The 25688-nt window shown below is 45.8% G+C and overlaps 1 protein-coding gene across 2 annotated transcripts in view; it reads left to right on the top strand.

Moving 5' to 3' along the window:
* LOC141089169 (Fc receptor-like protein 3) overlaps positions 1-25688 on the top strand; it is a 150940-nt gene that overhangs the window by 49512 nt on the left and 75740 nt on the right. For both annotated transcript variants that reach the window (XM_073575492.1, XM_073575493.1), the window contains 3 exons: positions 4550-4837; positions 4928-5218; positions 12931-13221. In XM_073575492.1, coding sequence (XP_073431593.1) covers positions 4550-4837; positions 4928-5218; positions 12931-13221 — 870 coding nt within the window. The remainder of the gene's footprint in view (positions 1-4549; positions 4838-4927; positions 5219-12930; positions 13222-25688) is intronic.

The raw sequence follows: 25688 nt of genomic DNA, 5'->3' as shown, positions 1-25688 counted from the left end.
CTGGAAGCCATTAGGTCCACATCCGGAGCTTCCCACAGTTGACAAATCTGCTGAAAAACTTCGGGATGTAGAGAACACTCTCCGGATGCAAGACCCTGCTGGCTGAGAAAGTCTGCCGCCCAATTTTCCACGCCCCGAAATGTGGACAGCCGAAATCACCGAGTGGTTTGCTTCGGGCCACTGAAGAACGAGCTCCACCTCACACATGGTTGCTCTGCTGCGGGTGCCCCCTAGTTGATTTATGCAAGCCACCGCCGTGGCGTTGCCCAATTGAATCCAGACGGGGCGGCCTGCTAGAAAGTGAAGCAACTTCTGCAGAGCCATCCGAATTGCTCGTATCTCCAATAAGTTGATCGGGAGGCGTGCCTCCTGTGGTGACCACCGTTCCTGGGCTGTGTGGTGGCGAAACACCGCTCCCCCACCGAGGAGACTGGCGTTGGTTGTCATTGCCAGCCAATGATCTGAGGGGAAAAGGTTTCCCCTGGGCCAGAGAGGAACTTGTTATCCACCATCCAAGCGACTGCCTGACTTGAGAGGACAGTCGGCACCGCCGATCGAGCGTGAAAGGATTCTTGTCCCAGGCTGACAAGAGGGCGTGCTGCAGGGGTCAAAGGTGTAACTGGGCGACAGGTATCGCTTCCATTGCTGCCACCATTTTCCCTAGAATCTTCATCCCGGATCGGATGGTATGAGGGACTGGTTGGCGAAGTGTCCGGACTCCCTGCCGGAGAGCTAGCGCCTTTTCCTGAGGGAGAATTACCAACCCTCGGCAAGTGTCGAAGATCATTCCTAGGAAGGAGATCCTATGAGCTGGCACAAGGGATGACTTCTTTGCATTGCCCACCATCCTAAGCGGGCAAGAGTATCTAGCGTGATGTTGACCTTTTCCTCGCATGCCCGTATTGACGGGCCCTTGATCAAGAGGTCGTCCAGATAAGGCAAGACGACTATGCCTCGAGAATGCAGTGTGGCCATGACAACTGCCATAACCTTTATTAACACTCTGGGAGCCATGGCTAGCCCGAAGGGTAGCGCTACGAACTGAAAATGTTGATCGCCGATGGTGAAGTGTAGAAACCTCTGATGAGGAGGGAAAATGGGAATATGTAGATATGCATCCTGGATGTCTATTGAGGCCAAGTATTCTCACTGCTAAATGGTTGATATGACTGAATGGAGAGACTCCATCCGGAAATGTCTGATCCTGATGAATTTGTTCAGAAGCTTCAGGTCCAAAACAGGCCTGACAGACCCGTCCTTTTCGGGAACCGCAAAAAGGTTGGAATAGAACCCCTGAGCTCTTTCGTGTTCCAGCACTGGAACAATGACTCGGTTGTGCTGGAGCGATTTGATGGCTTCCAATAGAGCCCTTGCCTGGGTATCCACCCTGGGAAGCCAGGAAGAAAAAACCGTATTGGAGGATATCTGACAAATTCTATTCTGTAACCCGAGGCCACCAATTCCTTTCCCCATGCGTCGTGAGCGACATTGACCCAGACGTAGTGAAACCAGAGTAGGCGGCCGCCCACCTTGCCGGTGTTGTCTGGTAAAGGCCTCGAGTCATCTGGCCGATGATCTTTGGGATCTGGATCCCCTCGATCTGGGCTGCTGAGTATGCATTCTCCTCAATGGGTTGGCTCTATATGAGACCTGCCACTCCCTATCCTGGTTGGGGGCGGCCTGAGGCGGCAGAATTGGCCACTGTAGTCCTCCCAGGGTTGCGAAAGGCCCGAAAACATGCTTGAAAACGGGTGACGAAAAAGCGTTTTGACCTTTTGTTGAGGGAGAAACCCGCTCTTTCCTCCTGTAGAGTCGGAGATAAGTTGATCCAACTTCTCCCCAAATAGGTGGCTATATTGATAAGGCAGGGAAGTCAAGGACTTCTTAGAAGTAGAATCGGCTCGCCATGTCCTTAACCATAGGGCTCTTCTGACAGAAACTGCATAAGCGGCAGTAAGTGCCGAGAAATTGTCCGCATCCAAAAACGCATTGATTATATAGTCTCCGGCCATCGCCATCTGACCTGCGACCTCCGAAATCTCTGCAGGTAGAGCCTGCTCCTGAGCGACCTTGTTTAATGTTTCTGACCATGATATCATAGCCTTGGCTACCCAAGTTGCTGCGAATGAGGGAGCGAGCGCTGACCCTGACGCCTTATGTACTGAGCGAGCTAAGCTCTCTATAAGGTGATCCGTGGGATCCTTAAGTGAGGAAACACTAGGGACGGATAGCAGGGTCTTAGTGGCTAGGCGCAAAAAAGGAGGATCCCCAACGGGGATTCCATCCATTTCTTATGGAGGTCCGGAGCAAACGGATACCTTGTTTTGAGTGCCTTTTGACCCAAGAAACGCCTGTCTGGACGTTCTCTGTGCCGCTGCACTATGTCCTCAAACTCCGGGTGAGAGAAAAAAATTCTGTGTGGGCGCTTCACTTGCTTAAATGCCATTTCATGCCCCGTAGCCGCTGCGTGACGCTGGAGTATCCAGGTCAAGGGACTCGTCTGAGTCACATTCTGAGGTCTGCTCCCTTTCAACCACTGGTAACGAGGAGCGAGAAGCAGAACTTACGGATGCCAAGGCACAGGATGGACTGGGCGACACCATGATGATTCGTTTCCCTCGGGTCTGCCTGGAGTGAGAGCGGCCCCTGCAGGCGAGGGGCTCTTGTGAGGTCGAGGTCCCCTCTAAGGCCGGCGAGCCACTGTCCCTGCCCCCATCTGAGGCCTGAAGGGACTCAATTGCATGAACTGTGACAGTGATAGGACCCACTCTGGGGGGCTTGGCACACTGGTCCCGGTCGCAGGGAAGGACGGACACTGAGGTTCTGTTAGGCGTCGGGTTGCGGGCGCTGTACAGTGGGAATCCCGAACCTTGTCCTCTGTGGTCTGCTCACACCAGTATTGTGGGTTCGGTCGCCGGGGAGGGCTCCTGGGTGCGTTTGGAGTCGCCGGCTTTGCATAATCGCTTGCTCTGCGCCCGCGGAAACGCAGCCCGACAAGAGATGCATGCTGCTTCTTCGGACATGCTGTATCTGTCCGCTGCTGGGGATAGGGGGAAAGAGGTAGCACCTCATTTTCTCTGTGGTCTCCCGGGCAGCACTTACCCTAGTCCTGTGCCTCCTGTTCCTGCGCGCCACCAGCCGTGGGGTGGACCGCCAGCATATAGACCGGTCCAGGTGTGGTATTTCCGGGTCTGTGGCCAAGCCGCGGTCCGAAGCCGGGGACTAAATTTATCCCCCGCCATCCAGGCCTGGGGGGCGGACCGACTGAAGTGACACGCGGCCCGGAGGTGGAATTTCCGGTCGCGGCCTAGCTTCGGCTAAAGCTGCTGCCTCAATTTATCCCCTGCCCACGACGGGGGGAACGGGGGGCGACTCCATGGCACCACAAAAAAATGGCGCTACTTACTGACGCGGGTTTCTCCGCACCGCTCTGCAGCCACTGGCCAGTGGCATCTGACAGCTAAGGGCTCCAGGCCCGGATCTTCGCCGCAGGAGCCCTCCCAGGCCCTCTCCTCATTGACCATCCTCTTCAGCTTCTCAGCTCAGGTATGTGAGGGGGCCTTGACAAAATAGGACTGTGCAGGCACCCTAGCTCCATCTAACCCCTTCAGGGGGTGAGGAGAGGGACCATCCGCCGCCTTGCAGCACCGCAGTCTAAGCATTGGTGGAGCAGTGGGGGCCGCACAGACTAGTCTTGTGCCTCTGTACAGCCCATGGTTTCAATACCTAGGGGTGGTCAGGGCTAAGTCCAGCACTGTGTCCCACGTCGCGGGAGAGGATATGTGGAGGGACACTCACACGTGCTCGCCCATTGATGGTTTGGGGAAATCGGACCCTTTCAATAGGATCCGTTGCCCCTGTCTCATCTTCATAGACAGTAAAAATAAAATAAAAAAAGGTCTTGGGAAAACGACCCAGATATGTCCCACAGTGCGGGAGAGTATACGTGGAGACGATACTCAACACGTGCTCGCCCGTTGATGGTTTGGGGAGATCGGACCCTTTCAATAGGGTCCGTCACCCCTGTCTCATCTTCATGGAAAAAAAAAGTCTGGAGCAAAACCAGACGTGTGTGCCTCCATGGACACTAAGCAAAAACTGAGTTTCGCCCACAATAGGGGCGAGGGTGTATACGACGGAGGAGGAGCTAACCTCTTTTTTTCACTTAGTGTCAGCCTCCTAGCGGCAGAAGCATACACCACAGTGTCTGTGTCCCCCAATGAGGCGAAGGAGAAATGACAAAAGCATTCTCAAAGGTATCATTTTGAGAATACTTTTGTAATTTTGGGGCATAGAAGTCTTTACATTAACTGGCCTGTAGAAATAAGGGCACAACTTTTTATGTCTGCCTTGTTTTGACTCACATGCACAAAAAGACATAACAAAGAATATACACAGATAATCTAATGGAGGTAGTCAACATGAGAACAGAGAGAATGGGACTGAGAACATATGTAGGATCTATCAGTTGAGATCATATTGAAAAGCTGGAATTCAGAAAGTCCAGTCAACCTAAACATGTACCTTGTGTTCCATGTTTGTGCTACAGACATACCGCTACCCCCTGCCATCATGCTGGAGCCTTCATTCCCTGTATACACTACTAAGGAATCAATACATTTAGTATGTGAACCTCCCGATGGTGCAGCAGCAAAACTAATCCAGATTTACAGAGAAGAAAAGAAGATTCATGAAGAAACGGCAACGAAAAGCCAATATGTGATTTCTGCTTCGGCCAAAGATGCTCCAGGCAAATACTATTGTACATATTGGATAGAAATGAATGGACGACGCCTCGGCTCATCACCAAGTGCGTGTGTAACAGTCACTATAGCAAGTAAGTTCTTTTATTCTGAAACTTTGCACCTTATGTACAATATAATATTTTGAAATAAATTATTATTTGTAATAAAAAATTTCATTACAGATGCACCGTCGACTCCGTCCCTGTCTCTCAGCCCAGAATATTTAGTATACATCAAGGAAGAGCTTGTCAACCTCACATGTTCCTTGCCTGCGGGTTTCACAGTAACAAAGGTTCAGTTTTACAGAAATGGAGAGCCGTTTCCTGTGACTAATATCCAACAAAGAAACCTGTTTGTTACAATTTCCCTGGATACTATAACGACTGTTAATTTCACCTGCAAGTACTTTGCGGAAATGAGTGGTAGAACCATGGCTTCCGAGGCCAGCAATGAAGTTACAGTCATCACAACAGGTATTCCACAATGTTTAATACATACACTAATCACTCAAGTTCCATTTTTTATTCGTCCCCTCGGCAGTATTGGTGTGTGTACGTGTAACCATTGCAGTAATATACTCGCCTGTCGCGGTCTCCTGACGTTTTCATCAAAGCTCTGGTCATTTTTGGTGTCACCTCATTACACACCTCATAGTTACCTAAGGGACAAAAAAAATGTCACTGGAGCGCTCCTTTAAACCCCTTAATGACCAAGCCAATGTCAATTTGATACTTAATGACCAAGCCAATTTTTACAATTCTGACCTCTGTCACTTTATGAGGTTATAACTCTGGAACGCTTTAACCCCTTTACCCTTAAGGCTGAGTTCACACGTGGCTTTTTTTGCGTTTCCGCGGCGGTTTTAACCGCGCGATTTTGCCGCGAAAACACGAAAAATAAGCATCCCATGCATTCCTATGGGATTCCGCAATGCTGTGCTAATGCTGCGGTTTTTACCGTGGCGGAATTGCTTCGCGGTAAAAACCGCAGCATGCTCATTAATTTTGCGGAATCGCGGCGATCCCGCACCCATAGGAATGCATTGTTCCGCTTACTTCCCGCATGTGGCTGTGCACACCATGCGGAAAGTAAGCAGAACATTTACGGATGGTACCCACGGTCCGGAGGAGAGGAGACTGTCCTCCAGGCTTTGGGTACCATATCCCTGTAAAAAATAGAATTTAAAATAAAAAATATTGTTATTCTTACCTTCCGGCATCCCGCGCAGCCTTCCCGCTTCTCTCCACACTCTCGTTCCCAGTAATCCTTTGCGAAAATGCCCACGATGGCGTCCGTTCTCGCGGGATCGTGAAGTCTCACGGTCATTCGCGCGACGTCATCGCGAATTACCGCGAGACATCGCGATCCCGCGAGAACGGACGTCATTGCGGGCATTTTCGCAAACGATTACTGGGAACGGCTGCGCGGGACGTCGGAAGGTAAGAATAACACCATTTTTTTTTTTTTTTTTGCATTTTATCTTTTACTATTGATGCTGCACAGGCGGCCTCAGTAGTAAAAAGTTGGTCACACTTGTCAAACACTATGTTTGACGAGTGTGACCAACCTGTCAATCAGTTCACCAAGCAATGCTACAGATCGCTTGGAAAAAGCTAGCATTTTGCAAGCTAAATACGCTTGCAAAATGCTAGTTTTTCCGCAGGAAAATCGCGGGAATTTAAAATGCGATTTTCCCGCGGAATGGAATTCCGGAATTCTCGCGCTAATTTCCGCGAGAGTTCCGGTACGTGTGAACTTAGCCTAAGGGTGGTTCGCACGTTAATGACCGGGCCAATTTTTACAATTCTGACCACTGTCCCATTATGAGGTAATAACTCTGTAACGCTTCCATGGATCCCAGTGATTCTGACATTGTTTTCTCATGACATGTTGACTTCATGTTAGTGGTAAAATTTCATTGATATAACTTGCGTCTATTTGTCAAAAAAATGGAAATTTGGTGAAAATTAAGAAAATTTCTCAATTTCCCAACTTTGAATTTTTATGCCAATAAATTACAGAGATATGGCACACAAAAAACTTAATAAATAACATTTCCCACAAGTTTACTTTACATCAGCACAATTTTGGAACCAAAATTTTTTTTGTTAGGATGTTATAAGGGTTAAAAGTTGACCAGTGATTTCTCATTTTTACAACACCATTTTAATTTTAGGGACCACATCACATTTGAAGACACTTTGAGGGGTCTATATGATAGAAAATACCCAAAAGTGACACCATTCTAAAAACTGCACCCCTCAAGGTGCTCAAAACCACATTCAAGAGGTTTATTAACCCTTCAGGTGCTTCACAGGAATTTTTTGAATGTTTAAAAAAAATGAACATTTAACTTTTTTTCACAAAAAAATAACTTCAGGTCCAATTTTTTTATTTTACCAAAGGTAACAGGAGAAATTGGACTGCAAAAGTTATTGTGCAATTTGTCTTGAGTATGCTGATACCTTATATGTGGGAGGGAACCACTGTTTCGGCGCATGGCAGAGCTCAGAGGGAAGGGGCGCAGTTTGACTTTTTCAATGCAAAATTGGCTGGGATTCTGATCGGACGCCATGTCACATTTGGAGAGCTCCTGATGTGCCTAAATAGTGGAAACCCCCCCCACAAGTGACCACATTTTGGAAACTAGACCCCCCAAGGAACTTATCTAGATATGTGGTGAGAACTTTGCACCCCCAAGGGCTTCACAGAAGTTTATAATGTACAGCCGTACAATTAAGAAATCATATTTTTTCCACAAAAATGATCTTTTCACCCCCAATTTTTATTTTCCCAACGGTAACAGGACCCCAGAAGTTATTGTGCAATTTGTCCTGCGTATGCTGATACCCCATATGTGGGAGTAAATGACTATTTGGGCGCATGGCAGAGCTCACAAGAGAAGCAATGCCATTTGACTTTTTTGGCTGGAATTGAGATCGGACGCCGTGTTGCGTTTGGAAAGCACCTGATGTGCCAATATAGTGGAAACACCCCACAAATGACACCATTTTGGAAACTAGACCCCCAAAGGAACTTATCTAGATGTGTGGTGAGAAATTTGAACCCCCAAGGGCTTCATAGAAGTTTATAAAGTACAGCCGTACAATTAAAAAATCATATTTTTTCCACAAAAATAATCTTTTCACCCCCAATTTTTATTTTGACAATGGTAACAGGACCCCAAAAGTTATTGTGCAATTTGTCCTGAGTATGCTGATACCCCACATGTGGGGGTAAACCACTATTTGGGCACATGGCAGAGCTCAGAAGGCAAGCAGTGCCATTTGACTTTTTTGGCTGGAATTGAGATCGGATGCCATGCCGTGTTTGGAAAGCCACTGATGTGCCTAAACAGTGGAAACCCCCATAATTGACACCATTTTGGAAACTAGACCCCCCAAGGAACTTATCCAGATGTGTGGTGAGCACTTTGAACCCCCAAGGGCTCCACAGAAGTTTATAACGCCCAGGCGTGAAAATAAATAAATCATATTTTTTCCACAGACATGATCTTTTAGTTCCCAATTCTTTTATTTTCCCAAGGGTAACAGGAGAAATTGGACCTCAAAAGTTGTTGTCCAATTTGTCCTGAGTACACTGATATCCCATATGTGGGAGAAAGCTACCGTATGGGCACACGTCGGGGCTTGGAAGGGAAGTAGTGACGTTTTGCAATGCAGACTTTGATGGAATGGTCTGCGGGTGTCATGATGTCTTTGGAGAGCCCCTGATGTGCCTAAACTGTGGAAATCCCCCACAAGTGACCCCATTTTGGAAACTTGGTGAGCATTTTGAACCCCCAAGTGCTTCACAGAAGTTTATAACGTAGAGCCAAAAAAATAATGCAAATAACTTGGCACTCAACTGAATGATCCTTTGCACATGGAGTTATCTTATTTTTCATATATATTTTCTATGCAGTCCTAGAAAGACGTGGGGGTAAACCACTGTTTTTTGTGCGCATGGCAGAGCTTGGAAGGGAAGGAGCACCGTTTGACTTTTTCAACGCAGAATTGGCAGGAATTGAGATCAGATGCCATGTTGCGTTTGGAGAGCATCTGATGTGCCTAAACAGAGGAAACCCCCAATTCTATCTCGAACCCTAACCCCAACACACACCTAACCCTAATCTCAGCCCTAACCCTAGCGCTAACTCTAGCCCAAACTCTAACCCTAGCCCTAACCCTAATAGGAAAATGGAAATAAATACATTTTTTTTAATTTTGTTATTTTTCCCAAACTAAGGGGGTGATAAAGGGGGTTTGATTTACTATTTATGGCAGGTTTTTATGTTTGGCAGCTGTCACACACTAAAAGACGCTTTTTATTGTAAAAATAGTTTTTGCATCACCACATTTTGAGAGCTATAATTTTTGCATATTTTGACCCACAGAGTCATGTGGGGTTTTATTTTTTGCATGAAGAGTTGACGTTTTTATTGGTACCATTTTCGGGCACGTGACATTTTATGATCACTTTTATTCCGATTTTTGGGACGCAGAATGAACAAAAACCAGCATTAGATGAATTTCTTTTTTTACACTGTTCCGTGTGTGGTGAAATTGATAAACGGGTTTTATTCTTTGGGTCAGTACGATTACATCAATACCTCATTTATGTCGTTTTTATGTTTTGGCGCTTTTACGCACTGAAAACAATTTTATATAAAAAGTAATTATTTTTCCATCACTTTATTCTGCGAGCTATAACTTTTTTATTTTTTCGCTGATGATGCTGTGTCATGGCTCATTTCTTGCGGGTCAAGATGATGTTTTCAGTGGTACCATGGTTATTTACATCCGTCTTTTTGATCGCGCATTATTGCACTTTTTGTTCGGCAGTATGATGATAAAGCATTGTTTTTTGCTTTTTTTTTATTTTTTAAGGGGTTCACAAAAGAGGTTAACTAGTGGGACAGTTTTATAGGGCGGGTCGTTACGGACGTGGCGATACTAAATATGTGTATTTTTATTGTTTGTTTGTTTTTTATTTACAAAATAAAATAATTTATTAGGGGTTTTTTTAATTTATTTATTTGGGATTTTTTTTATTTTACACTTGATTTAGTTCTTTTTTTAGCTTTATTATATTGTCCCAGTGTGGGACAGTATAATAAAGTGTCAGATCGCTGATCGCTGATCTGACACCTTGCACAGCAGTGTGTCAGATCAGCGATCTGACAGGCACTGCAGGAAGCTTTCTCAGTGCCTGCTCTCAGCAGGCACTGACAAAGCCGCCTCCCTGCAGGCCCCCGAAGGCCCTCCGCGGCCATATTGCAGGGAAGGAGGCCCTTGGAACAGCGCGATCACATCGTGCTGTTCCGAGGGTCCAGGGAAGCGCGCAGGGAGCCCCCTCCCTGCGCGTTTCTTCCCTGATCCCCCAGTACACTGCGATCATGTTTGATCGCAGTATGCCAGGGGTTAATGTGCCGGGGGCAGTCCGTGACCGCCTCTGACACATAGTGCCGGGTGTCAGCTGTGATAATCAGCTGACACCCGGCCGTGATCAGCGGCGCCCCCCCCGGAGCGTCGCTGATCGCTTTGATGTACTATCCCGTCCATGGGTATTAAGTCCCAGGTCACATGGACGGTATAGTACGTCTAATGGCAGAAAGGGGTTTATGTATCTCGCTGATTCTGAGAATGTTTTTTCGTGACATATTGTACTTCATGTTAGTGGTAAAATTTCTTTGATATGACTTGCATTTATTTATGAAAAAAACGAAAATATGGCGAAAATTTTTTAAATTTTGCAATTTTCAAACTTTTAATTTTTATACCTTTAAATCAGAGAGATATGTCACACAAAATAAATAACAACATTTCCCACATGTTTACTTTACTTTAGCACAATTTTGGAACAATTTTTTTTTGTTAGGAAGTTATAAGGGTTAAAATTTGAAAAGTCATTTCTCATTTTTTACCACAAAATTTACAAAACCATTTTTTTAGGGACCACATCACATTTGAAGTCACTTTGAGGGGCCTATATAACAGAAAATACCCAAAAGTGACACCATTCTAAAAACTTCACCCCCTCAAGGTGCTCAAAAGCACATTCAAGAAGTTTATTAATCCTTTACATGCTTCACAGAAACTGAAGCAATGTGGAAGGAAAAAATTAACATTTAACTTTTTTCACAAATATTTTATTCAGAACCAATTTTTTTATTTTCATAAGTGTAAAAAGAGAAAATGAACCACAACATTTGTTGTGCAATTTCTCATGAATACGCTGTTACCCCATATGTGGGGGTAAACCACTGTATGGGCGCACAGCAGAGCTCGGAAAGGAAGGAGTGCCGTTTGACTTTTACAACGCAGAATTGGCTGGAATTGAGATCAGACACCATGTCACATTTTGAGAGCCCCTAATGTGCCTAGACAGTGTAAACCCCCAACAAGTGACACTATTTTGGAAATTAGACCCCCCAAGGAACTTGTCTAGATGTGTGGCGAGCACTTTGAACCCCCAAGTGCTTCACAGAAGTTTATAACGTAGAGCCATGAAAATAAAAAAAATATACTTTTTCCACAAAAATAATCTTTTCGCCCCATAATTTTTATTTTCCTAAGGGTAAAAGGAGAAATTAGATTCTCAAAGTTTCTTTCCAATTTGTCCTGAGTATGCCAATACCCCATATGTGGGGGTAAACCAGTGTTTGGATGCACGGCAGAGCTTGGAATGGAAGGAGCGTAGTTTGACTTTTTCAACGCAGAATTGGCTGGAATTGAGATTGGACGCCATGTCGCGTTTGGAGACCCCCTGATGTACCTAAACAGTGGAAACCCCCCAATTCTAACTCCAACCCTAATCCCAACACACCAATAACCCTAATCCCAACCCTAACCATAACCCTAACCACAACCCTAGTCCCAACACAGCCCTAACCCTAATCCCAACCCTAACCCTAATCCCAACCCTAACCCTAGCCCCAACCCTATCCCTAATTTTAGCACAACCCTAACCCTAACTTTAGCCCCAACCCTAACCCTAACATTAGCACCAACCCTAACCCTAACTTTAGCCCCAACCCTAACTCTAACATTAGCCCCAACCCTAACATGAACTTTAGCCCAACCCACTTTAGCCAAACTCTAACCCTAATGGGAAAATAGAAATAAATACTTTTTTTATTTTATTATTTTTCCCTAACTAAGGAAGTGATAAAGGGAGTTTGATTTACTATTTTTTTTATTTTGATCACTATGGTAGGGTCTATCACAGTGACCAAAATGAACCAAATATTGTTGCCAGGTGCACAGTTTCTTCCCAGAAAAAGACACTGGCAGCCATGGAGGATCACATCAGAGGAGAGAGAAATTAAATGGAAAATTTGACTTTTTTTTGCGGTCGCCATTATACCATTAATAACGGCAATTGCAACACTGAGGTCAACCCGAATTATGTTCTCTGGAGTCTCAGCTACCCCCCGGCAGCCGAGACCCTGGAGAAATTTCGACGCTGGGGGGGGGGCGCTATAAGCTTAAACATCAGCGCCGTTAAAAAGCGGCGCTGTGGTTTAAGTACCCTTAACTGCCGCTGTTAAAAGGCATATTGGCACCAGCTGTATGATTTCAGCCAGGTATATTTGACTCTGAAATGCTGCACCATTTCATAGAAAAACATGCGGTACTTAAAAAGTTTCTTCCTGCCCGCTGCTCTACATTATAGATCTCTGCCTATACACACTTTTACAGAAGGGGGCTCCTCTTTTTGATTGGTGCCACCATACTTATGTTATATTTACATGACATTCACTATTCATTTTTAAGTGTATTTATACATCTTAGTCTTGTATGATTTTCTTACTGTTGTTTTTTCACCATATACCATATACTTTACACTATATACTGTACACATCCTGGCCATACCCTTCTTCCAATTATACTGATTTCCTATAATATACTTATCATAAGATCATATGCTTCTGACCTGCCTCATATCTGATGTTATTCTTATATTCTGTGTAGCCCCCTATAGATTTTATGTATTTTTATTCTATATCTATATGTTCATTCAATAAAATAATATATTTATATCTGTTTGTGAGTGGTTATATGTCATTTAGGTTGTCTAGATCTATGCATTGTTACTACCTACTCTTACTCTAGAAGAGCCAAATGCATTATTTATACAGCAACCCCCGTTTGCTCATTCCTATCATTTATCTATTTAACAGAACCACCTCCAGTTCCATCAATCACACTAGAACCCTCACAACCGGTGTATATCACAGGAGAAGAGGTCTCAGTCATATGTTCTGTTCCTCATCATCTTGAAGACAATTTGAAATTCATCAAGTTTTACAGATTTGGACTAAATAGTCACAAGTGTGAAAGAAAATGTAAATATACATTGACAAACTCTAATACCCAGCTTAATGGAGATTATTCTTGTGGCTACTCGATCTTAAAACATGGAAGAGAACTAGTATCAGCCCATTCACAGAGTATTCAAGTAACTTTTACAGGTAAGTTTTGGGTAAGTCAAGAACAAACACCCACTTGAGGAATTACTAATAGATTATTAGTTATTATTATAGCACCATTTATTCCATGGCGCTTTTACATGTGAGGAGGGGTATACATAATACATACAAGTACAGTCATCTTAAACAATACAAGTGACGACTGGTACATGATGAGAGAGGACCCTGCCCGCGAGGGCTCACAATCTACAAGGAATGGGTGAGGATAAAGTAGGCGAGGGTAGAGCTGGTCATGCAGCGGTTTGGTGGATCGGTGGTTACTGCAGGTTGTAGGCTTGTCAGAAGAAGTAAGTCTTCAGATTCTTTTTGAAGGTTTCCATGGTAGGCGAGAGTCTGATATGTTGTGGTAGAGAGTTCCAGAGTAGGGGGGATGCGCAGGAGAAGTCTTGTATGCGATTGTGGGAAGAGGAGATAAGAGGGGAGTACAGAAGGAGATCTTGTGAGGATCGGAAGTTTCGTGCAGGTAAGTACCAGGAGACGAGGTCACAGATGTATGGAGGACTCAGGTTGTGGATGGCTTTGTATGTCATGGTTAGGGTTTTGAACTGGAGTCTTTGGGTAATCGGGAGCCAGTGCAGGGATTGACAGAGGGGAGAGGCCGGGGAATAGCGGGGGGACAGGTGAATTAGTCGGGCAGCAGAGTTTAGAATAGATTGGAGGGGTGCGAGAGTGTTAGAGGGGAGGCCACAGAGCAGGAGGTTGCAGTAATCAAGGCGGGACATGATGAGGGCATGGACTAGGGTTTTTGCAGATTCTAGATGGAGGAATGTACGGATCCGTGAAATATTTTTGAGTTGAAGTCGGCAGGAAGTGGAAAGGGCTTGGATATGTGGTTTGAAAGAGAGATCAGTGTCAAGGATAACCCCGAGGCAGCGAGCTTGTGAGACTGGAGAGAGTGGGCATCCGTTTACTTTAATGGATAGGTCCGTTGGGGGGGTCACGTGAGATGGGGGAAAGATGATTAATTCTGTTTTGTCCAGAGACGAAGGATGAAATAGCAGACAGACATTGAGGGATTCTGTTTAGTTGGGAGGTGATATCTGGTCCAGAGATGTAGATCTGTGTGTCATCAGCATAGAGGTGATACTGAAAGCCATGAGATTCTATGAGCTGTCCGAGGCCAAAGGTGTAAATGGAGAAGAGCAGGGGCCCTAGGACTGAACCTTGTGGGACTCCGACGGATAGGGGGCGCGGTGAGGAGGTGGTGTTCGAGTGGGAAAGGCTGAATGTCCGGTCTGTTAGGTATGACGCAATCCAAGATAGGGCCAAGTCTGTGATACAAAGAGATGAGAGGGTCTGTAGTAATAGGGAATGGTCCACTGTGTCAAAGACAGAGGACAGGTCCAGGAGGAGGAGGACAGAGTAGTGTCGCTTGGCCTTGGCGGCTAGTAGGTCATTGGTGACCTTAGTTAGGGCAGTTTCAGTGGAGGGGTGTGGCCGGAAGCCAGATTGTAATCGGTCAAGGAGGGAGCAAGAGGAGAGGTGGGAGGACAAATCAAGATGGACGTGTTGTCCAGTAGTTTTGAGGCATAGGGGAGAAGTGATATAGGGCGATAGCTAGATACAGAGGATGGGTCAAGAGAGGGCTTTTTGAGGATAGGTGTGATTGAGGCATGTTTAAAGCTTGAGGGGAAAACACCAGTTGTTAGTGACAGGTTGAAGAGGTGGGTTAGAGTTGGGACGAAGACTGTGGTGAGGTTTGGGATGAAGTGGGATGGGATCGGGTCAAGTGCACAGGTAGTGAGATGTGATCTTGAGAGTAGAGAGTCGATCTTCTGTAATGGTGGAGAAGTTGGTTTTGGAGGAGGAGGGCAGGGCATTTGGCAGATATTTTAATGGAAACTAAACAAACCCCAATATAGATAAAGAGATACGTATGATGGTATTTACATGCCACAAGTACAGTTTACAACAAAACTAATGGTGGTTTTGGTGCTGTATTTCTGTACGGATATTGGCTCTGGTGATGCATTCATGTACTGATGGTGGTTCTCAGAACCATAATTAGTACATGAATACAAAACCAAAATCATCATCAATCCATAAATAAAACACCAGAGCCATCAACAGTACATAAATATGGCACCAGAACTATCATCAGTAAATAAATAGGTAAAAAGTAAATTTGTCACCAAAACCATAATCAGTATGTGAATACATCATGAGAACTATCATCAGTAAATAAATACAACATAAGTACCATCTTCAGTATATGTATAAGTATCGAGAACCACCATGAGTACATGTATGCATCACCTGAACTACTATCAGTACGTGATTACATCACCAAGCTTAGCCCATCAACCAATTGTAATCTCAGGTCAGGCCCATACAGATTTTTATCTCATGAATATACAACTCCCATAACAATGGTAAGATGCAGGGAGTTGATGTTATCAGTTATTATCAGACTGTAGACCATACAGGAACCACAGTACTAATGAGACGTAGTCAGTACCAAAAAATCAAACATTTATATCCAGGTATCTTATAGGTGACGTCTTCTCTGAGTCATTTCTTTTTTTTGTTTCCATCTTCTGCAGATACCATGATGATTTTTTGCATCCTTAGCTCTTCTCTATAGACTTCCATCTTCCTCGCTCTTCTGTAGCAAATCCCAACATGGTGCCTTTAAAAATAAAAGTGTTATTAAAATGCCCTCTGCATAATAATGTCCCCCTCAACCCTCATTGAAGTATAATGCCACCCATATCCTCCATATAATAATAATAATCTTTATTTTTATATAGCGCTTACATATTCCGCAGCGCTTTACAGTTTGCACACATTATCATACACAGTATGATATCTCCACAGACCCAAGTATAATGTCCACGAAAGACTCCTAGACAGTATGTTATCTCCACAGCCCTCAGTATAATTTCCCAAAATAGCCCCCTATACAGTATGATGACCCCACATGTATCCTTTATAGTATGATGTCCCCATAGCCCAAGTGTAAAGTCCCCCACAGCCCCAGAATAATGTCCCCCATATTCTCCCACATAATGTTATGTCCCCATAGCCAACCCCTTGTAATGTCCATATAGCCAACCCCTTGCGTAAAGTTAATGGAAATGAAGTTCGTTGGATGCAGTGAAAACCCGGGGCAGAGAAGGGGTTAACAGAATTTACTTAAACAGATTATTGACGAACAAGGAATACTTTGCACAGGGAGATGAAATCAACAATGAAACGGAACAGGATCGACTGTGCCGATGTATCCGGACTCGCTTGACTTGAGTACGTTGGAATGTAGAAACAGTTTCTTTTTTTGATTCCTCTGGGATGGGGTAGAACACAAACAGCATGCAGGCTCGCAGGGCACGGCAGCATGCGAACCTCTAAGGGATTCGCTATGAACGGAGAGAGTATACTTATCTTGTTCTGGGAGCGAGAAGGACCTGACCAGTGCAGGAACATCCGGGGACCGCTCAGTCAGGACACAGTCTCTTGGTAAGTCAAACTACGGATACCGCGTCCATTTACTATTTACAAGCAACGAGAAACGGCCTTTAATGCCTCCCCATTCTTTGGGTTTCTAGATTTATGCCCAGTTATTTTTGAGCTCCCAGTACAGTCTCACGTACACTGATGAAGGTCATAGACCGAAACGTCTATTTGTATGTACTGTACTTTATTAAAATCAATCAGTCACACCCTTGACTAACAGACGTATCCTCAGGCTGTTGCTCGGGACTTTCTTCCTCTTCATTTTCCTCTGTCATGGGAGATGCCATCTCAGGAATCTCAGGTGTTTCTTCCTCTTGTATGGGATCTTTTGAGAGGCATGGCCGGAGCATACTTCTGTGTACTACCCGAGCGGGAGCATTCTCTTCTCCTTCTGGATAAATCTCATAGACTTCACTCTGTAGGGCCTTCTTTCCCACCGGTGTTCCAGCTTGTCCCGTGAATGTTTTTCCCACACCTATACTTGATCACCAACTTGAAGATCTGTCCCCCGGAGAGGGAGTTTCTCAGGGTGCTCCAATATCTGGAGCCGAGTCTGTACTAAACGATATAAGGTCTGCAAACAATAACGATGTTCTCGGACCCATGTAGACACCCCCGTCCATGGGTAGTCCTCCCCCGGGTCCAGCTCTAGTTCTGTGACTTCTTCCCAGTTCGGCCGAACAACATGGAGTAGGGCATGTAACCAGTGGTTTGGTGGACTCGATTATTATAGATCCACACGAGCTCAGACACATATTCGGGTCACCGAGCCTTCCGATCCTCTTCCAAGGTCCTTAACATCTGGATTAGAGTATCGTTAAACCGTTTCCCTGAGGGTGGTACAGTGTGGTATGAGACCTGTCAAACTGATAGATCAGTTGAAACTCATCTATTACTCTTCAAAAGAAACAGGCTCCTTGATCAGAATGGATCCACTGCGGGCATCCGTAGACCTGGGTGAAATTTTTACAGATGGCATGTGCAGTAGACTCAGCCGTTTGATCCTGGGTGGGCGTCACCACAGCGAACTTCGTGAAATGATCTACCATCACTAGACAGTGGTCGTATCCTTGGTGCGCCAGCCCGATGGTCAAATAGTTGATGGTCAATAATTCCAGGGGGGCTGATATCACTATAGTTTGTATAGTAGCTCTTTGTTCTGGGAATCTGACCAACTCACATGCCCGACAGAGTCTACAAGCCTCTTCAACCGCTGTTCTTAACCAAGGGTGATAGACAAACCACTGTAGCCACTGGAAAGGTTTTTCAAGACCAAAGTGACCCCCTTTATCATGAGCCTCAGCAGCTACTGTACACAGCACCATCTCCAGAATCACCACCTGCCAGGAGGCTCCAATTCTTTTTGCAGTTGAACCTTTGATATAACAGCTCATTTCTCATCTGGAAGCGCTCCCAGTGCCGGAGTATCTTCAGCGCTTTTGGAGTCAGAGTACTCCTCTGGTCTTAACTGGGCAGTTTCTTCAGTGTCACCCATTGTCTAAACAGAGCAAGTTCGCGGTCTTCCTGCTGTAACCGTACCCACTCATCCCAAGATGTTCCCAACACTCCTTCATGGTGGGGGGTCCGTATCTGGTCCAGCGTAGCCGCCACCGACCCAGCGGTCTTCTGGAATCGGGGAATCTCCTCCTCCTCCAGCATCTCATATTTACCCTCTCCCGGTGTCACATGTCTTGCTCTGGACAAGGTGTCGGCATGGGTATTCTCCGCCCCCCTCCTGTAAGTGATTCTACATTGAAATTTCGCCATCTGGGCCACCCAGCGCTGCTCCAGGGCCCCTAACTAAGCATTCTCCAGGTGCGCTAATGGATTGTTATCAGTGCGCACCAACACCTCCGAGCTGGACAGGTATTCTGCAAATCTCTCCATCATAGCCCTCACCAACGCCAGCAATTTCAGCTTGAAGGAACTGTAGATGTCTGGGTTGAGCCCGAAATTGTGAAGGGACCAACTAGCGTAAGCAATCACCCTCTCTTTCCCATCCTGCACCTGTGACAACACAGCCCCAAGTCTGTGCAGGCTTCCGTCGGTGTGGAGAATGAACGGTATAGAGAAGTCAGCGTAGGTCAGCACCGGGGCTTCGGTCAGCACCTTCTTCAAGTCACAAAAAGCTTTCTCCTGCCTTTCCTCCCAATGGATGGATTCGGGGGTACCCCTTTCAGAAGCTCGAGCAGAGGTTTCACCACATGGGCAAAGTTCTTCACGAAACTACAAAATACCCAGTCAGTCCCAGGAACGCTCGGACATCTTTTACGGTCTCCGGGGTCGGCCAATCCTAAATCACCATGAATTTCTCCCGTGACGGCTTCACTCCTTCAGATGAAACACCATGGCCCAGATACTCGATATGAGTCCGGAACAAGTGGCACTTCTGGGGTTTCACCTTCCGGCAATATTTCTGCAGATGGCTCAGCACTTGCTCTAATCTCCGCAGGTGATCTTCAAACGAGGCAGCATACACTATGATGTCATCCAAGTAAATGAGTGTGGCCTCAAAGTTTAAATCACCTAAGCACCTCTCCATCAATCGCTGGAACGTACCAGGGGCATTGGCCAGGCCAAATGGCATCCTATTGAATTCGAAGAGGCCCATTGGTAGTATAAAGGCCGTCTTTGCCCGGTCCTTTTCCGACATGGGCACTTGCCAGTAGCCACTCGTGAGATCCAGCATTGAGAAGAACTTGGCTTTCCTCAATGCAGACAGGGATTCCTCAATCCGGGGCAGAGGGTATGAATCCTTCACGGTGCAGGCGTTGAGTTTATGGTAATCTACACAGAATCTCAGTGTCCCGTCCTTCTTTCACACCAGCACAATGGGGCTGCCCACGGACTTTGGCTCTCCCTGATGACGCCGGCCTGTAGCATCTGTCCGAGCATCTCTCTTACTTCCTGATATAACTGAGGGGGAATTTGCCGATAACGTTCTCGAATGGGTGCTGTATCCCCCATTGGTATTTGTGAGTAATAGCCATAGTGCAGCCAATGTCATCCTCATGATTTGCGAAAACGGACTTGTATTGCCCCAGTAATGCTTCCACTTGTTGTACTTGGGTGGGCGTGAGTTCAGATAGTTTGGCGCGCATCTAATCTAGTATGTGCCAACCCTCCTGGATGTATTGGGGTTCTGTTGTTAGAGAAGTGGTGACCTTTACTGACCACGGGTCTTCTGGATTAACTGCCAACTGTGTGGCCTGGGGTGGTATGATTTCTTTGGGCATGCCCACTATCTGTGCCACTTCACCCCTGTGTAGGGCGACAATTTCCTGATCTGTCAAATTAACACAGCATACAAGCATCATCCCTTTGCGTACAACGGCCAGTGTCCATGCCACAAAGAGTCCTGCAGGCAATTGTTCAGTTACAGAGGGTTCCACATGTACTTCTACCCCCTCTAGTGGGGCATGTGCTTGGACTGGCAGAGTCAGTACGGTCTGTCCTGGTGGTAGGGTGAGTTTAGTGGAGGCCGGCACAACCACTTTTCCCAATGTTTCCCCATGGCTAGAGGTTTCCTGGGCTCAAGCTGTACGAATTAGCCATTGAAACACTTGTTTCAGGGACAAATGAGAAGGTTCATCGATGAGCAGTTTTCCATAGTCTTTCAGTATGTTCATCCCTAGGGTGATGGTATGACCATGACCGGCTTCCCCCAGGGTCAGCGCTATACCCTTCCGTCCAAGATCTTTCCCGCACAAGGAGACCTGCATCCACACCACCCCTGCGACCGGGATGGGCAAGTGATTTGCCGCTGTCAGCTTTACTATCGAGCCACACTCAGGCCGTAGAGTCTCTGGGAAGTGTCAACAGAAATACGCTTTGGGCATCGTGGTCACTTGAGACCCAGTATCCACCAGGCAATGCAAGGCCCGGCCATCAAACTCAGCCCAGACCAGTGGGCACATAGACACCAGATTTGCGGGAATTTCACTGCTCCTTCCCTTCCATTCTGGCTCCGGGCGACGTCCCCCTGGCTCGGAGCCCTCTAGTTTAACAGACGGCGTGGCCCGAGCCCGTTCCACCGTGGACATTCCCTAGCCATATGTCCTACTTCCCCGGAGTTAAAGCAAGTGAAGGGCCTCTGTCGGCGGAACCTCCTGGCATCGTTACCGGCATCTGCATCACCTTGGCCCCTGGCTGCGTACTGACCGGTCTCAACTTTCTCCTTCATCTGAACCAATTCCCCTAGAATATTCATCAGCTTCTTTCCCATCTCTTCAACCCATTGGGGTTCAGCAACTGTCTTAACTGCTGCTTCACCACTCTGAGCCATCCCTTCCAGGACTATCACCCTCTGCTCCTGTTCACGTAAGCGGGTCTCTTTTCCTATGTCAGCAAAAGTGATACGAGGTCCACCAGCACCCGCTCCCTCAGGGTTTGCTTGGTTAGGGCGTTCCACAGGCCAGTCACCAACAAGTCACGCAACACGACATCTGCGGTCCTATCCCCACTTTGTCCTTTCTAGCAATGGCAGTGTGTAATTCTTGCAGCGAATTCATATATTACGTAACCGTCTCCCCCTCTTTTTGCATGCGGCTAAACAGGCGAGTCCTAAGTTTTCCTATGTCAGCGGGGTCCCCGGGGCGTCTCTAAGATTTGGAGTACTTTGGTAAAAGTATCACTGTCTCAGGAAGTACGCAGCATCATGGAGTCTCTGGCCTCTCCATCCAAAGCAATAATGGCCACCTCGGCCTCTAGCGCGGAGGTCATAGGGTGCATTCTTATCATGCCCCTCATGCTCTCCATCCAACTCCACAACATAATGTCGGACCCTGGAAATTTAGGCAAGTTATTTAACATGGCCCCCAGGGAAATACTGGTTTTGGGCCAAGCTGCCTGTTCTGCAACCTCCATGCTGTTAGACTGCATCCTACCGACTACGCCAAAATGTAAAGGTAATGGAAATGAAGTTCCTTGGATGCAATGAAGAGCCAGAGGCAGAGAAGGGGTTAACAGAATTTACTTAAATAGGTTATTGACGAACAAGGAAGACTCCGCACAGGGAGATGAAATCAACAATGAAACGGAACAGGAACACTGAGTGCAACAGGCTTTGCACAAAAACACAATACTTGGGGGGAAAGAGTGTACGAAAGAGGTAACTTATCACTTGAAGTCCTTGTTGGAGAGAGGCTGGAATATCTCCCGCTGGCGTTGTAGATCATGGACAATGTTTCTGGCTTTGTTACGGAGGAATGAAATGCACTGTCTCCTGACCATGCTGATGTATCTGGACTCGCTTGGCTTGAGTACGTTGGAATGTAGAAACAGTCTCTTTTGTTGATTCCTCTGGAATGGCGCAGAACACGAACAGCATGTAGGCTCGCAGGCCGCGGCAGCATGCAAACCTCTAACAGACTCGCTATGAACAGAGCGAATAAAATTATCTTTCACTGGAAGCGAGAAGGACCTGACCAATGCAGGAGTGTCCGGGACCGCTCAGTCAGGACAGTCTCTTGGTAAGTCAAACTGCAGGGAACTAGAGGATGCAGCATTTGCAGTCGGAGCAGTAGGGAGGGAGTCAACCTTCTCCTTGTTCTGCTGTCGCCTTCCTGCCAAATCCCTCTTTTCTCACATTCATCCCCTTTTTTCTCCCCCACGCCCCTGCTGTCCAGTGCAAAGGTCCTTCCCAGTCCAATGAATCGTCCCCCGGCAACAGTGGTGACAGTCCTGATAGTTCCGGCCCCAAAGTGCATAAGGAACCGCTGACTCTGTCCTGGCTCATCTTCTTACACCTGTACTGTTCCCACAGCCAGTCCCTCTGGTGATAACCCCCATTCATTGGCAAAATAATATAATAAAAATAAAATGGCTTATACTTACCTATACCAGGCTCCCTGCTCAGGCCTCTTCTATCTGGTACAGCAGTGGGCACTGGACAGCGCGGTGTAGTGATTCCTTCACTCTGTCCAACACTCCCTGCATGAATATCTCCAATAGTGCACAGGAAAGAAGTAGTTTGCATTCTGACGGAATTCCCAGTAGATCACGGAACAGATTACAGTTCCTCTGCACCTGTGCCAGGTGGCATTCACATCAATTGTATTCTAGTCTTATACAGTAGATGCGAATACAATTGATTTCAGGGAGGGAGTGACAGTCGGGATGCAGGCAGGCAGAGTGGTGAGCGGTTTTAGTGACTCACTGACACCGGTCCACCTGAGTGCCTGCGCCTCGACGTCAGTGTGCTGAATGCCTGCAGCTGGAGTAAGGTGTCAGGCGACCGCAGACAATCAGCAATGTCAGCTTTTTTTTCCAACGTGCGTTCCCATCAGGGAGGCAAGAGGTAGCGCCCTAGGAAGGTGCCTACCCTGCCTACTCCTTTTCCCAGCCCTACTCTCCATTCAGGGACAACTGAAAAAATTATGTACAACTAAGAAATATCACTGATCTAATTGGATGCTAGCAGTCACATTGGACCATTAGGACCTAAGCATGTGTGAACTAAAGATGACATAAAAGAAACATTCAGTATTAGAGATGAGCAACTTTGCTTTTTTAGGGTCGAGTAGGGTTTTATGAAACCGAACTTTCTCAAAAGTCGAGTCGAACGAAATCGGCCGACTATTGAGAAAAGTCGGAGGACCGACTGAAACACGAAACCTAATGCAAGTCAATGGGGAAGCAAAGTCGGCAGGGAGTGGAGGACAGTAAGCACACCTACAGTGTCCATTTCAATGCCAACTACATCAATTCTTATTACTTAAGCTTGTCAACCTTAATTTACTTTATAATAATAGTCATGCATTGAAAATTGGGGGTTATTTGGCTAAAGTTGTGGGGGGGTAGGGCTGGCTTCAGGTTTTCGTGTGCCCCGGGCGAAAGTGTCAGTGGGCCCCTTTAACACATACCACAATTCATGATGCTCCGATACAGCAGAGAAATATTGGTATAGTGCAATGACAAATACTTCACTTCTTACATTACATGACTGATATCTATTTTAAATTCTACAATAGCTCAAAAACCGGACAGTATTTTCCTCCATACAGTATTATGGCCACCACATAGTGCGCCATACAGAATAATGAGCCCCATATATTGCTCCATACAGAATAATTGGTCCCATATAATATTCCATACAGTTTATGATGAGCTCCACATAATGCTACAGTATATGATGGTCCCCATATAATGTGCCATACAGTATAGGATGGTCCCCATAGAGTAGAATGAGCCCCACATATTGCTCCATACAGTATAATGAGTCACATATAAAGCTCCATACAGTATATGATGGGCCCCATATATTGCTCCATACAGAATGGGCTCCATATAATGCTTCATACAGAATAGGCCCCATATGTGCTCCATATAATGTTCCATACCCTATATGATGCCCCATAAATAATGAACCCCATATGATGCTCCAGTATATGATGGGCCCCATGGATGATGCTCCATTGTATGATGGGCATATATAATGCTCCATATATAATGGGCCCCATGGATGATGCTCTAGTATATGATGGGCCCCATGGATGATGCTCCATTGTATGATGGGCCTATATTATGCTCCATATATAATGGGCCCCATATGATGCTCCATATATAATGGGCCCCATATGATGTTGCAGTATATGATGGGCCCCATGGATGATGCTCCAGTGTATGATGGGCCTATACACTGTGTGCAGAATTATAAGGCAAATGAGTATTTTGATCACATCATCCTTTTCATACATGTTGTCCTACTCCAAGCTATATAGGCTTGAAAGCCAACTGCCAATTATGTAAATCAGGTGATTTGCATGTCTGTAATGAGGAGGGGTGTGGTCTAATGACATCAACACCCTATATAAGGTGTGCTTAATTATTAGGTAACATCCTTTCCTTTGGCAAAATGGGTCAGAAGAGAGATTTGACGGACTCTGAAAAGTCAAAAATTGTGAGATGTCTTGCAGAGGGATGCAGCAGTCTTGAAATTGCCAAACTTTTGAAGCGTGATCACTGAACAATCAAGCGTTTCATAGCAAATAGCCAACAGGGTCACAAGAAGCGTGTTGATAAAAAAAAGGCTCAAAATAACTGTCCATGAATTGAGGAAAATCAAGTGTGAAGTACTGGGGTACTGGTATAGGCTGGTATCATCAAAGATGAACTTGTGGGACCTTTTCGGGTTGAGGATGGAGTGAAGCTCAATTCCCAGACCTACTGCCAGGTTCTGGAAGACACCTTCTTCAACCAGTGGTACAGGAAGAAGTCGGTATCGTTCAAGAAAAACTTGATTTTCATGCAGGCCAATGCTCCATCATATGCATCCAAATACTCCACAGCGTGGCTGCCCAGTAAAGGTCTAAAAGAAGAAAAAATAATGACATGGCCCCCTTGTTCACCTGATCTGAACCTGTGGTCCCTCACAAATTATTTATTTAATTGCCTAATAATTCTGCACAGTAATAGTTACAGTACCTGCACAAACAGATATCCTCCTAAGATAGCCAAATCTAAAAAAAAACCCACTCCAACTTCCAAAAATATTAAGCTTTGATATTTATGAGTCTTTTCGGTTGATTGAGAACATAGTTGTTGTTCAATAATAAAAATGAATCCTCTCAAATACAACTTGCCTAGTAATACTTATGCAAACAAGTATCAACCTAGGGCCTTGTCAGATCACTCCCCTGTTATGGCGACATTTAATTGGGAAAATGGCGGGAGAGGGGAACGGGCACCATGGTCGTTTAACGCATTCTGGCTACCTATTATTCAAGCAGATGCTAGGATCCCTGACTTGCTAAAATAATTTTTTGCTATTAATGAGGGTACAGCCCCCAGGGAAATAATATGGGATGCGTCTAAAGCTTTTCTGAGAGGACTGTTGATCTCGGAAGTGAATAGAGTTAGAACTAAGTCTAGAGAATATGAGGAACTTTTACAGAAGGAAGCTATCTCTGCAGAATTGCAATATTTGAAAACTCTGTCAGATATACATTTTAACACATTAAAAGATGCGGAAAAACGATCAGCCCAACATAAGCTTT

This window comes from Dendrobates tinctorius, unplaced genomic scaffold, assembly GCF_039654945.1.
Source record: "Dendrobates tinctorius isolate UK_male_01 unplaced genomic scaffold, ASM3965494v1 ptg000044l, whole genome shotgun sequence".
NCBI classification, from domain to species: Eukaryota; Metazoa; Chordata; class Amphibia; order Anura; family Dendrobatidae; genus Dendrobates; species Dendrobates tinctorius.
The sequence above is the reverse complement of the archived record's forward strand: the minus strand, read 5'-3'. Positions and strand labels throughout refer to the sequence as shown.